Source organism: Trichechus manatus, unplaced genomic scaffold (genome assembly GCF_000243295.1).
Source record: "Trichechus manatus latirostris isolate Lorelei unplaced genomic scaffold, TriManLat1.0 scaffold00080, whole genome shotgun sequence".
Taxonomy (NCBI): Eukaryota; Metazoa; Chordata; class Mammalia; order Sirenia; family Trichechidae; genus Trichechus; species Trichechus manatus.
This window is the reverse complement of record NW_004444016.1, coordinates 780,139-794,664: the sequence shown is the minus strand read 5'-3', so window position 1 is coordinate 794,664 and position 14,526 is coordinate 780,139. Positions and strand designations below refer to the sequence as shown.

The 14,526-nt window shown below is 41.0% G+C and overlaps 1 protein-coding gene across 1 annotated transcript in view; it reads left to right on the top strand.

The window, feature by feature from the left end:
- SLC47A1 (solute carrier family 47 member 1) overlaps positions 1 to 14,526 on the top strand; it is a 194,367-nt gene that overhangs the window by 143,382 nt on the left and 36,459 nt on the right. Inside the window, 2 exon segments of the mRNA XM_023735513.1 lie at positions 8,652 to 8,760; positions 9,374 to 9,449. Of these exon segments, the coding sequence (XP_023591281.1) occupies positions 8,652 to 8,760; positions 9,374 to 9,449 (185 nt within the window).

Here is a 14,526-nt window from a genome sequence, read left to right as displayed (position 1 = left end):
TCTCTCCCATTGACCTCTCCCCTCTCCACTCTCCACCAGGTCCCAGGCCAGCTTCAGCAGTTGCCAAGTACCCTGGGCTGGAAGTAGGACCCTTTGTGTGCCCTGGGCCATTCTCCTGGCCTTGGAGAGGGAACAAATTAACAAACAGGGAAAAAATAAGCTGCCGGCTCCCCTCAGGGTAGGCACAGCTCCTTTGCCTAGGCACAGGCATAAGGGGTCCATGGACATTGAATGCCTTTCACCCCTGCATAGACCTGTGTGGGCCAATTTCAACAGCGTAGGCCCTCATTACCACAGTACAACAGGGTAAGTACTTGAAGTCTAACTTCAGCTGTTTCAGTTATATAGTGAAGTGGTAGGTTTGTGACATTTGACACCCCTCTGCCCATTAAGAAGGGTCTTCACCCACCCACATCAGGGGCCTGAGGACTGGTCACTCCACCCACGCTGATCTAGCCACCCACGACAGGGATCCAGGAATAAGTGGTGCCCCCTAGTCCTTACAGCCAACAACACTGGGTGCTCATAATGCAGCTGCAAAACCCACCCACCTGTGTGCTCTAGGGAACAGGGACATACTTTCCTCCCAGACACTTGGGCAGCCATCAGCCCCCTGCCTTGTTCAGCGTTTGACCCCCTACTGCAATCAGATACCTGTGCCTACACCAATCGCCCATGCCTGTCTAGGACGGTAAGTGAGAGCCTACACCACACACTTGGTGACTGACTACCTGGATACCTGAGCTGAATTCATACAAGAAACGAGAACAGACACCTGGGCTCACATCCTTAGTGACAGGACGTTAGAGCTTCACAGGTGCCAGTAATCAAACTAGCTTGTACGAGCAGCATATTTGGGTGTATAAAAACAAAACAAAACCAGAAGCTAAGACACAGTAAGCAAACATAAAATAAATAAATATAATAATTTATTGATAGCTCAGAGACAACAGTCAATATCAGATCCCATAAAGAGGCAGACCATGATGGCATCAGCAAGCTCCCAAAATAAAGAATCAAGAAATTTTCCAGAGGAGGAGAATTTCTTGGAATTACCAGAGAGAGAATACAAAATATTAATATACAGAACCCTTCAGGAGATCAGGCAAAACCAGAATAAGCTAAAGAACACACAAAGCAATAGAGGATCTTAAGAAGGTTATTCAAGAGCCTAACGACAAATTTAATAGGCTACAAGAATCCACAGACAGCAGTCAGAAATCCAGAAGATAAACAATAAAATTTCAGAATTAGACAACTCAATAGAAAGTCATAGGAGCAGAATTGAGGGAATGGAAGTCAGAATTAGTGAGACTGATGATAAAGCACTTGACAACAACTTATTTGAGAAAAAGTCAGATAAGAGGATTTTAAAAAATGAAGAAACCCTAAGAATTATGTGGGAGTCTATCAATAGGAATAACCTACAAGTGATTGGAGTCCCAGAACAGGGGGATAACAGAAAATACAGAGAGAATGTTGAAGATTTTTTGGCAGAAAACTTCCCTGATATCATGAAAGATGAGAAGATACCTATCAAAGATGCTCATCAAACCCCACATGAGGTAGATCCCAAAAGAAAGTCACCAAGACATATTATAATCAAACCTGCCAAAACCAAAGATAAAGAGAGAATTTTAAGAGTGGCTAGGGATAAACAAAGGAGAGTCAACAAGACTAAGCTCGGACTACTCAGGAGAAACCATGCAGGCAAGAAGGTAATGGGATGACATATATAAAGCCTTGAAGGAAAAAAATTGCCAGCCAAGAATTACATGACCAGCAAAACTGTCTCTCCGATATGATGGCAAAATTAGTGCATTTAAAGAGAAACAGAAGTTTAGGGAATTTGTAAAAACCAAACCAAAATTACAAGAAATACTAAAGGGAGTCCTCCAGTTAGGAAATCAACAATATCAGATAACAACCCAAGGCTAGAACACAGTATAGAGCAACCGGGTATAACCCAGAGAGGGAAGTCATAAAAATTATCAAAGCTAAAACACTGAAAATAGGGCAACAGAGATGTCAGTGTGTAAAAGATGACAATATTAAAACAAAAAAGAGGGACTAAACAATGTAATTACAGATTTTTCATATGGAGAGAAAGTCAAAGCAATATAAAGAAATAAAAGACTGGTTTAAACTTAGAAAAATAGGGGTAAATATTAAGGTAACCACAAAGGAAACTAACAGTCTTGCACATCAAAATAAAAAAACAAGAAAAACATGAAGATTCAGCAAATACAAAATCAACAAAAATGAAAAAGATGAAAAGAAAATACATAAAGAAAAATGATTCAGCACAGAAAATTAAGTGGAACAAAGAAACTGTCAACAAAACACACAAAAAGACATCCGAATGAGAGCACTAAACTCATACCTATCAATAATTATGCTGAATGTAAGTGGACTAGATGCAGAGACAGAGAATGGCAGAATGGATAAAAGCACACTATCCGGAGGACGCGGGGCCGAGATGGCAGAGTAGTCAGATGCTTTCAGTGGAAGCTCTTATAAGAAAGACCCAAAAAAACAAGTGAATCGATTATATATGGCAATCTGGGAGCCCTGAACATCAAAGGCAGAGTTGAGGAACTGGACTGAGTGGCAGGGGGAGGGAGAGATGGTTCGGAAGCAGCGAGGAGTTGCCAGACCTGACCCAGTGAGAGCCTGAGCCCTTCAGGCCTGATCAGCTCTGGGGTGAGTGGTGAGGCAGGCAAGCAGCAGTGCTGAGGAGTCATGTTTTCCACACTGGGAAAGACCCAGTGCCAGAGAGTCTACAGCCATCCAGAACCAGTGAGAAGCAGCCCTGGATCGGTGAAAGATAAGTACTTGAGTATGGCCTATGGCACGGATCAAAAACACCCCTTAGGGAAAAACCTCTCTCCCATTTACCTACCCACTCCCTGCTCTGCACTGGGTCCTGGACCAGCTTCAGCAATTGAAGAGTCCCCTGGGCCGTAAGCAGGATCCGTCAAACGCCTGGAGCCATTCTCCCTGTCTTGGAGAGTGAACAAATTAACGAACAAGGGGAAAAAATAAACTGCCGGCTCCCCTAAGCCAGGAACTCAGGGTAGCCACAGCTCCTTTGTCAAAGCACAGGCATAAGGGATCCATGGACTTTGAGTGCCTTTCCCCCGACATAGCCTTGTGTGGGCCCATTTCAGCAGCGTAGGCTCTCATTACTGCAGTACAACAGGATATATACCGGAAGTCTAACTCCTACTGTTTCAGCTGTGAAGTGGGAGGTTCTTGACATTTGACACTGCTCTGCCTGTTAAGCAGGGTCTTCACCTACTCACATCAGGGGCCTGAGGACTGGTGGCTCCACCCACGCCACCTAGCCACCTGTGATAGGGGCCCATGAATAAGTGCTGCCCCCCCAGTCCTTATAGCCAACAGCATTAGGTGCTCATAGTCCAGCTGCAAAACCCACCCACCTACATGCTCTAGGGAACAGGGACACACCTTCCTCCTGGACACGGGGGTGGCCATCAGCCCCCTGCCTTGCTCAGAGTGTGTCCCTGTACTGCAACCTGATGCCTGCACCTACACCAATCAACCATGCCTATCTAGGACTGTAAGTGAGAGCCTATGCCACACACTTGGTGGCTATCTACCTGGGCACCTGAGCTGACTCCATGCAGGAGGAGTGGGCAGACTCCTGAGCTCACATACATAGTAACAGATCTAACCACCTGGTGACAGGACATTAGAGCTTCAAAGGTGCCAATAATTAAACTAGCTCATACGAGCAGCATATTTGGGCATATCAAAACAAAACAGGAAGCTAGGACACAGTAAGCAAACATAAAATAAATAAATATAATAACTTATTGATGGCTCGGAGACAGCAGTCAATATCAAATCACATAAAGAGGCAATCCATGATGGCTTCAACAAGCTCCCAAAATAAAGAATCCAGAATTTTCCAAAGGAGGAAAATTTCTTGGAATTACAGGAGGCAGAGTACAAAAGATTAATATACAGAACTCTTCAAGAAATTAGGAAGGAAATTAAGCAAAATGCAGAACACACAACAGAGGAACTTAAGAAGATGAGAGAAGAGCATAATGACAAATTTAACCAGCTGCAAGAATCCATAGAGAGGCAGCAATCAGAAATTGAGAAGATTAACAATAAAATTTCAGAATTAGACAACTCTGTAGAAAGTCATAGGAGCAGAATTGAGGCAATGAAAGTCAGAATTGGTGAGACTGAAGATAAAGCACTTGACACCAACTTATTTGAAGAAAAATCAGACAAAAGGATTCAAAAAACTGAAAAGAAACCCTAAGAATTATTTGGGACTCTATCAAGAGGAATAACCTACCAGTGATTGGAGTACCAGAAGAGGGGGGATAACAGAAAATACAGAGAGAATTGTTGAAGATTTGTTGGCAGAAAACTTCCCTGATATCGTGAAAGATGAGAAGATATCTACCCGATGCTCACTGAACCCCACATGAGGTAGATCCCAAAAGAAAGTCACCAAGACATATTATAATCAAACTTGCCAAAACCAAAGATAAAGAGAGAATTTTAAGAGTGGCTAGGGATAAACAAAAAGTCATCTACAAAGGAGAATCAACAAGACTAAGCTCGGACTACTCAGGAGAACCCATGCAGGCTGTGTAAAAACCAAACCAAAATTACAAGAAATACTAAAGGGAGGCCTCCAGTTAGAAAATTAGTAAGAACAGATAACAACCCAAGACTAGAACACAGGACAGAGCAACCAGATATCAACCCAGATAGGGAAGTCACAAAAGTAGATCAAAGCTAAAACACTGAAAATAGAGAAACAGATGTCAATATGTAAAAGATGACAACATTGAAACAAAAAAGAGGGACTTAAAAAATGTAGACATAGACTTCTCATATGGAGAGGAAGTCAAGGTGATATAAAGAAATAAAAGACTGGTATAAACTTAGAAAAATAGAGGTAAATATTAAGGTAACCACAAAGGAAACTAACAATCCTACAAGTCAAATAAAAAGCTAGAAAAATATAAAGAGTCAGCAAACAGAAAATCAACAACACTGAAAAAGATGAATAGAAAATACATAAAGATAAACGACTCAGCACAGAAAATTAAGTGGAACAAAGAAACAGTGAACAACACACAAAAAAAGACATCAAAATGACAGCACTAAACTCATACCTATCAATAATTACGTAGAATGTAAATGGACTAAATGCACCAATAAAGAGATAGAGAGTGGCAGATTGGATTAAAAAAAAAATATGATCCTGCAAGAGACACACCTTAGACTTAAAGACACAAACAAACTAAAACTCAAAGGAGGAAAAAAAAATATATCAAGCAAACAACACTCAGAAAAGAAAAGGAATGGCAATATTATTAACTTATGTAACCCTCATTACTATTCTGTATGAGGTATTCTCTCTTACTGCTCACATTTTTACAGATGAGACCCTGAGAGGGTAAGTTCAAGAAAGTGATTGGCTAAGATTTGAACCCAGGCAACTGGCTCCAGAGTTCGTTATTAATCACTGTGTTATGTTGCCTCTCCGCTGTATCATTTTTTGTGCGTGTGTGAAGGTTTGAAAGTTTTAGAATTTATTTCTCATCCACATAGTTCTAAAATTTCATAAGTGTACTTATCCAGGGGTACTTTTTTACTTATCCTGCTGCTTCTTGTTGTTGTTAGGTGCCGTCGAGTCAGTTCCAACTCATAGCGACCCTGTGTACAACAGAACAAAACACTGCCTGGTCCTGCGCCATCCTCACAATAGTTGTGCTTGAGCCCGTTGTTATGTCAATGCATCCTGTTGAGGGACTTCCTCTTTCTCGCTGACCCTCTTCTTTACTAAGCATGATGTCCTTCCCCAGGAACTGATCCCTCCTGATAACATGTCCAAAGTATGTGAGACGTAGTCTCGCCATCTTTGCTTCTAAGGAGCATTCTGGTTGTACTTGTTCCTAGACAGATTTGTTCGTTCTTTTGGTAGTCCATGGTATATTCAATATTCTTCACCAACACTGCACCTCAAAGGCGTCAGTTCTTCTTCAGTCTTCCTTATTCATTGTTCAGCTTGGCACCTGGTCCTTTTAGTGTGAAAACTTGGGTCCTTCAACTCTGGGACATTTCAAAATACTTATTCTTTCTTCCTGTTCTGTACATTTTTTTCTATTCTCTCTTTTCAAATTTCCTGTTAGGTTTACCTCTTAGGTTGATCTTCTTGATTTTAGCCTTTTTCTTACATTTTTAATCTTATTGTCTTTTTCGCTTTATCTTCTATCCTTACTATTAATTTCTTTTCAGTTTCATTTTTAATTTTCAAGAACTCTTTCTTTTTCTCTTGGCATCTCTTCTTCATAGGAACCTGTTCTGATTTTCTGCTGTGTTACCTTTTTACTGTCTCTTAGGATACTAAATCAAACCTTTAAACATTCTTTTCTGTTCTTTGAATTATCTATTTTGTTTCCTCTGGGTCAATTGATCTTTTATTTATCTTGATCATTTTTGGTTTTGTGTGCTTGTTGTCCTCAGAGCTCTGGTGATCCACTTATAATTATGGATGAATTTCTTCATTGACTTATAAAATAAATGGCCAGCATGGCTCTCCTGCCCTGTTATTTGGGTATTTTTCTCTAACAGAACTCTCCCCTGAATGGCAGGGCCAGTGGGAGCTCAGTACAAAGGTAGTGCATGTCAACTGACTGTCTTCAATTTAGGGCTTATAGGTGATGGGCAGGCAGCAGGCAGTCTCAAACTACTGGTGCCCCCTATCCCCCAGGTACCCTCCTCCCCTAAGGTGAAACAAGCAGGGCTTTATTCTGAGCAAGGTCCCCCATGGAGCTCTCAAGCTTTGCTCTTCTATTTTAGCCCAGTTTTTCTGTGTGCACTGATTCTGAGGAAGAGGACTAGGTAGACGATGTGGTCCATCTCCTCTGTTTATAGTCCTTTAGTGAGGCTCACTGATTACTGTCTTATCCCTGCTTCTCTGATGAACCTGACACTTCAAGCCTCTCTGGGGCTTCACTGGGAAGAATGAACATGATTCAGCCTTCTCCCATTTACATTCAGGACTGTGGCTTCCTGTAGTTATACCCCAGTACCTGGCTGGCATAATGGTTAAGAGCTTGGCTGCTAACTGAAAGGTTGACAGTTTGAATCCACCAGCTGCTACTTGGAAACCCTATGAGGAAGTTCTACTCTGTCCTATAAGGTTGCTATGAGTCAATAGCAATGGGTTTTATGATGGCACCCGAGTCCCTGGGTGGTGCGAATAGTTAACACATTCAGCTGGTAACTAAAAGGTTAGAGGTTCAGGTTCACCCAGAGGTACCTCAAAAGAAAAGTCTGGTAATCTACTTCTGAAAAATTAGCCACTGAAAACCCTATGGAGTACAGTTCTAGTCTGCAATTCATGGTGTTGCCATGAGTTGAAACTGACTAGATGGCAACTAATTTTTTGTTTGTATGATAGCACCAGCTTTCTCTCTTCTAGAAGCTTGTCAGTCTTTGGGTCTGCTCTCTTATTCTCAGCGTTAATGATTTTATTTTTCTTTAAGTGTATTTACTGATATACATGGGGTTGCTGTGAGTTGGAGCCAACTCAGCAGCAACTAACAACAGCAACTGATAATTTAATGGTGGTTTGGAAGGGAATGGTACGTGGGAGTCAGTCAGTCATCTTGAAGTGGAAGCCAATTATGTATACTTTGGGCATAAAAATGTTTTACTTTTTTATATAATCAAGTCTACTGTTTTTTAAGTTGTTAAATCTTAACAATTTACTCCATATTTTTATCACCTCAACTTAGGCTAATTTTGAAAACTATAGAAATTAGAAGGCTGTTGGGAGAATGCTGTTGCTTTTAGTAAAAATGAGAAGTTAAAGCTTATGTATAAATTATTAAAAGAAGACACAATAGCTGAAAACACAGTTGTGTGTACAACCCATGTTAACCCAAACAGCCCCTGTGGGCAGCACTGTGTTACAGCGTAATAATAGGGGGTCATAAGGATGACCCTGAAGGTTGAATGATGTTCTGTTTAAGAAGCAAAGATGCTTATAGCTTTAGATTTCCATAAGCAATAGTTCAAATAAAGTTTTGGTATTTGAGGGGATATATTTTAATTTACTGTATGATCAGGCATATGGAATGTTTCATCTGTCCCACCATGCTGGACACGTGAGATGTTGTAGAATGAGATTTGATTGACATTTATTGAGTTTCTACAGTGTGCCAGTCTTTGCCCTCAGTGCTTTTTCACATGGTTCATTTAATTTTTATAAATTATTTACATATTTTATTTCTAATAAATGAAATCTTTTTTTCGTAGATGTAGCTAGGTTAAATTAAATCTTAATATTCGGTGTTTAGCCAGTAAGGAAGATGTTTTGCCCTCAAATCCAGCTTCATTAAGAGATTCTGCTGTGAAACATTTGATACAGGCAGCAGGCAGAGCAGCGGTTAGTTATACTGCTCGGCCAGTGAAGAAATTGATTGTCAGCAAGCGTGAGCAATTGGTCAGACAGCCAGGATTAATAGAACCAGTTCTAGAACCCAGGTCTCTGGCTCTGTCTAGAGTTTCCATGTACTCCTAGTGTACTAAAACACTCTAATTTTCAGGTCCTCTTACTTCTCATTGTGATTTGTTACTATTCTCAGGTGCCCCTTGGCTTTGGTGTGGCAGCCAGTGTCCAAGTGGGCAGTGCCCTGGGGGCAGGGAATGTGGAACAGGCAAAGCACTCCTGCATCACTGTTCTTCTGTGTGCAGGTGAGTAGAGCAGTTCTACTGCCTGGCATCACATTGAGTTTAGTGTGATGAATTAAAATATACATATCAGAATTTCTCTAGGAATTGACTCACATACATAAACTAAAATGAAACCTCTAGTTTATATATGTTTCTTTATTTTGTTTACAGTTTTCTCAGTTAAATAAAGTTTCTAGTTATGATTTCTTTATTACTATGCAGCAACTAAATAATGTTAAGCTTGGTACTACTGAAATCATTTCAAAGGCAATTGTTTATGTTTATGCAGATTTACATTATGACCAAAGTTCTATGTGACCAAGTCTTCATGTTCCTGGACCATACAGCTTTGAAATCTCTGCTCTTTCTGGTAGTTTTAATGTTCTGGGATCTGAGCAGTTAGAAAAGATTCTGATCGTACTGACTTTATTGAGTATCTTTTCTTTGAGTCTCGCTTAGAAAAAGTAATCGGAATCATCTGACCTCAGTTGCTCTTTCATAGACAAGAAGAAACACTATTTGAATTACTGCATTTCTTAAATCATTGACCCAAATATCTCATTAAAAGTCAGTTCTAGGATTTATCACACTCTGGAGAGCTTTCATTTTCTGTTGTTTCCTTTATATTTTCCAGGTATTTGTGCGCTTGTAGTGGGTGCCTTACTTGCAGCTGTGAAGGATGTGGTTACCTATGTATTTACCAACGAAAAGTACGTATTCATCTTCTAGAAAGATATTTTTAGTTGTATGCTTCCTTTGTTTACTATACTTTTCTGATAATAATGGGTGGATAGCATTCTACTTCACAGAAGAATCCATAGTACGGCCAGAAATGAGAACCACAGTGATAAAGTTGAATGAATTTGAGTGAGGGAAGCCCATGAAAATCATACCCACTCCTCCAATACCCAATGCATTTATTCATCAAACATGAATGGGATTTCCTACTGTGCTCAATACTAGTCTTGCTTAGAAATATACAGAAAAGCATACTGAATATCCTCATTCCTTGAAAGGCACCTCACAGACCAAGGGTACAGCTGACAGCAACCACACATGAACCATTCTGTGCAGTATTTGCATAAATGACTGACCCAATTTTAGGTTGAATTTGATTGCATTTTCTGAAATTATGTGTTCGTGTAATTATATAGATACAATACAGGTCTTTTGAATAAATCAAATCCTCTTCATGGAAAAGCTTCAATAACTTGCACCAATTACCTCAGATTACTCTTATGAAGAAATTCCATTTTATTACTTTCAGATGTGCTCTCCTAGTTTTGTCTGACCTCACTGATTTTAGACCAAAGCTCACCATATTCTTACAAAATCTTAGCACTAAAGGAGGTGGTCAAGGTGGAGTAACAGGGACTGGATTTACCCTCCTGCCTTAAACAACTAAAAAACTCAAAATCCACTGCCATTCAGTCAGTTCCGACCCATAGCGACCCCATAGGGTTCCCAAGGCTGTAAATCTCTATGGAAGCAGAGAAGCAGTCTGCCACATTTGTCTCCCGCGGAGCTGCTGGTGGCTTCAAACCACCAGCCTTTCAGTTAGCAGTCGATTTCTTTAACCACTGCACCACATGTGTACATATATATATATATATATATTAAGGAAACCCTGGAGGCATAGTGGTTAAGTGCTATGGCTGCTAACCAAAAGGTCAGCAGTTCAAATCCACCAGGCGCTCCTTGAAAACCCTATGGGGCAGTTCTACTGTGTCCTATAGGGTTACTATGAGTCGGAATGTACTTGACAGCAACGGGTTTTTATATATATTAAAAAAAAAAAAAAAGTGGCAGTGTCAGAATTCCTCATCTAACTTCGGGGGAGGAGGAGAGAGACTCAAGATCAACAACATCAGCCCAAAGCTGATTCCTACGAGGCGGAGGTCAGACATACCTCTTCTCTCCAAACTTTTTACCAGTTCTAACACCAGCCATCCCTCCCACGGCGCTCTGTACTTCTCTGCTGGGTTCAATTTAATCCCTTGTAATGGCCACACAGAACTCACAGACTATACTCAACAGTTATGGGGTTTATTAGGGAAGTGACAGGTTACAATTCAGGATCAGGAATGACTCAGGATACAGTTTTTCGGTTAGGACAGCTTCTCAGCGGTGCCTGCAGTCAGGCCTTTCTCTCGGCTGTTGGCCCTTCAGCCTCAGCCTAACCTCTGCCCTGCTTGGGCAAGTGTTACAAAGCTCTTTAGCTCCACCAATAAGTGCCCAGAGGCACCCCATTCTGCCAGCAAGCCTCCTGCCTGAAGGTGCCCAGCTCTCTCACTCCTTGGGTTGGCATGCCAACTGTAGGCGCCTCACTCCATGGGCCAGGAAGCCCACCACGCTGTGTCGTGCTGGTGTCCTGTTCTGCTGCCACCATTTCTCTGCTGCTGCTTCTCACTGTCTCTGGTGTTACCACTCTCTCTGTCCCCTGAGTCTAGGAGGTTCTCAGCACAGGGACCTAGGTCCAAAGGACACACTCCACTCCCAGTTCTTCTTCTTGGTGGTAGTGAGGTCCCCTCTCTGCCTCTGGCATTGGCACCATTTAAGCCTAGTGGGATGGCAAAACTGACCAATCTGTTTGTTAGAGTTCCATACATCTTATTTGCATGGTCCCACCTCCACAATGGTTCCATGCACCTTATTTGCATAATTAGCAGGCTGTCCAATCCCCTTGGTGGGCCACAGACACCTTATTTGCACAGTCCCACCTAATCATTGTGTAGGAGTCACAGTGACAATGGCTAGAAGGGCCATATTAAGTAAATCACTGCAGCACAATCAATCACTCAATATTACTGTGGTAAATATATTTGTAACAAAACATTTGTCATTTCAGTGTTTATCACATATCTAATTAAGTGACATTAATTAGATTCATCAAGTTGTTCAACCATCACCTTTATCTGTTTCCAAGCTTTTCCATCACCCTTTACAGAAGCTCACTGTCCCCTACACAATGACTCCCCCTTTTCCCCTTCTTCCAGACCACCTCTGGTAACCGCTAATTAACTTTGATCTCCGTATACTTGCCTGTTCTACATAGTTCATATAAACGGAATCATGCAATATTTGTCCTTTGGTGACTGACCTGTTTCACTCAGCATAATGTTTTCAAAATTCATCCATGTTGTAGCATGTACCAGGACTTCATTTATCCTTACGGCAAAGTAATACTTCATTGTATGGATATACCACATTTTGTTTATCCATTGATCTCTTCCTGGACATTTAGGTGCTTTCCATTTTTTGGCTATTGTGAATAGTGCTGCAGTGAACATTGATGTACACGTATCTGTTGTTTTTTTTTTTTTTTCCTGATTTCATTTCTTTTGAATATTGTCTTAGTCTTCCAGGGCTGCTCTAACAGAAATATCACAAGCGGATGGCTTTTAACAAAGAGAAAATTATTCTCTCACAGTCTAGTAGGCTACAAGTCTAAATTCAAGGCATCAGCTCCAGGGGAAGGCTTTCTCTCTCTGTTGGCACTGGAGAAAGGTCCTTGTGATGTGTCAGTCTTCCCTTGGTCTGGGAGTGTCTCAGTGCAAGAACCTCAGGTCCAAAGGATGTGCTCTGCTCCCGGCACTGCCTTCTTGGTAGTATGAGGTCCCCATGTCTCTCTGCTCACTTCTCTCTTTTATATCTCAAAAGAGATTGGCTTAAGACACTATCTAATCTTGTAGACCTCATCAATATAACTGCTGATAATCCATTGTATTACATCATAGTGATAGGATTTACAACACATAGGGAAATCAGTCATACAATGCTGGGAATCATGACCCAGCCAAATTCATACACACATTTTATGGGGGACATACTTCAATCCATGACAGGTATATACCAAGGAGTGGAATTACTGGATCTTATGGTAATTCTATGTTTAACTTTTTGAGGAACCGCCAAACTGTTTTCCACAGTCGCAACACCATTTTACATTCTCGCCAGCAATGGGTAAGGGTTCCAATTTCTCCACATCATCACCAACACCTGTTGTTTTTGTTTTTTAAATCGTAGCCATCTCAGTGGGTGCAAGTGGTATATCACTGTGGTTTAATTTTAATAATCTGTCTTTTGTTGCTTGTGCTTTCAGTGTCATATCTAAGAATCCATTGGTAAAAACTTGGTCCTGAAGCATTACTCGTATCTTTCTTCTAAGAGTTTTATGGTTTTAGTGCTTACATTTAGGTCTATGATCCATTTTGAGATAGTTTTCTTATATAGTGTGAGGTATAGACCCAGGTTCTTTCTTTCCTTTGTGAAAATCTAGTTGGCCCAGCACCATTTATCATTTATTTCAGCAAGTCTCAGTTGTATTCCATTGATCTATGTATCTATCATTATAGCAGTACCAGATTGTTTTGATTACTGAGACTTTGTGGCACAAAGGTTAAACACTCAGCCGCTAACCGAAAGGTTGGCTGTTCAAACCCACCCAGCAGCTCTGTGGGAGAAAGACCAGATGATATGCTCCCATAAAGATTACACCCTAGAAAACCCTATGGGGCAGGTCTACACTATCACGTGGGGTTGCTATGAGTCTAAATTGACTCAACGTCACCTAACAACAATAATAAAGCTTTATATTATGTTTTGAGATTAGGAACTATGAGGCCTCCTATTTTGTTTTTCTTTTTCAAGTTTGCTGTGGCTATTTTGGTACCCCTTGTCATTCCATAGGAGCCCTGGTGGTTCAGTGGTTAAGGCTGCCAACTGAATGGTTGGTGATTTGAATGCACTAGCTGCTCCATGGGAGAAAGATGTGGCAGTGTGTGTCTGTAGAGATTTACAGCCTTGGAAATCCTTTGGGGCAGTTCTACTCTGTTCTGTAGGGTCACTCTGAGTTGGAATTGACTCGATGACTACAGATGTCATTCTGTATAAGAATGGCTTTTCCATTCCTGCAAAGAAGGCTGTTGGAATTTTGGTGGGTATTGCAATGAATCTATAAATTGCTTTAGTTAGTATTAACATCTTAACAATATTGTCTTAATATTATATATATTAATATTAGAATATATTATAGTATATTAAGTCTTAATATAGTAAATATTAGCAATATTATGAGCACAGGATGTCCTACCATTTATTTAGATCTTCTTTGATTTCTTTCAGTAATGTTTTATGGTTTTCAGTATACTAGGTGTGATGGTTAAGATTGTGTGTCAACTTGGCTGGGCCGTTATTCTCAGTGTTTTAATGTAATCACTCCCATGACTGAATATACTGTGAGTAGCCAATCAGATGAAAGGGATTCTCCTTGGGGGTGTGGCCTGCACCTGTATATAGGCAGACATTCTGGCTTTTTGCGCTCTCTGGATCCTGCGGCTGCTTCCTGTCATCTCATCTCTGCTTCTTGGGACTTGAGCTGTCAGCGTATCTGCCGAACCTGGGATTTGTTGATCTGCACAGCCTGTGAGCTGGAGCCCTGCTCTCTGACCTGCCCGTCTTGGGCTTGCCAGCTTCAGCAGCTGTGTGACTTGGGAGAGGCCTCTACCCTGATCCACGGACTTGGAACATTCTAGCCTCTACAATCAAGTGAGCTGTTTCCTTGATATAATCTCTCTCTATATATATGTTTATACACTTTACTGGTTTTGCTCCTCTAGAGAACCCAGCCTAAGACATTTGGTACCAGGAGTGGTTCTAGAGAAACAAAATTGTAAGGATGAGTTTTCTAAATTGGTTCTTAAGTCTAGTTAGTCATAAAGACATTGATGACTCTGCTTCCAGCAGTAAAGAGGTCACTGCTAGTCCATGGAGCGAGGTGGCGATACA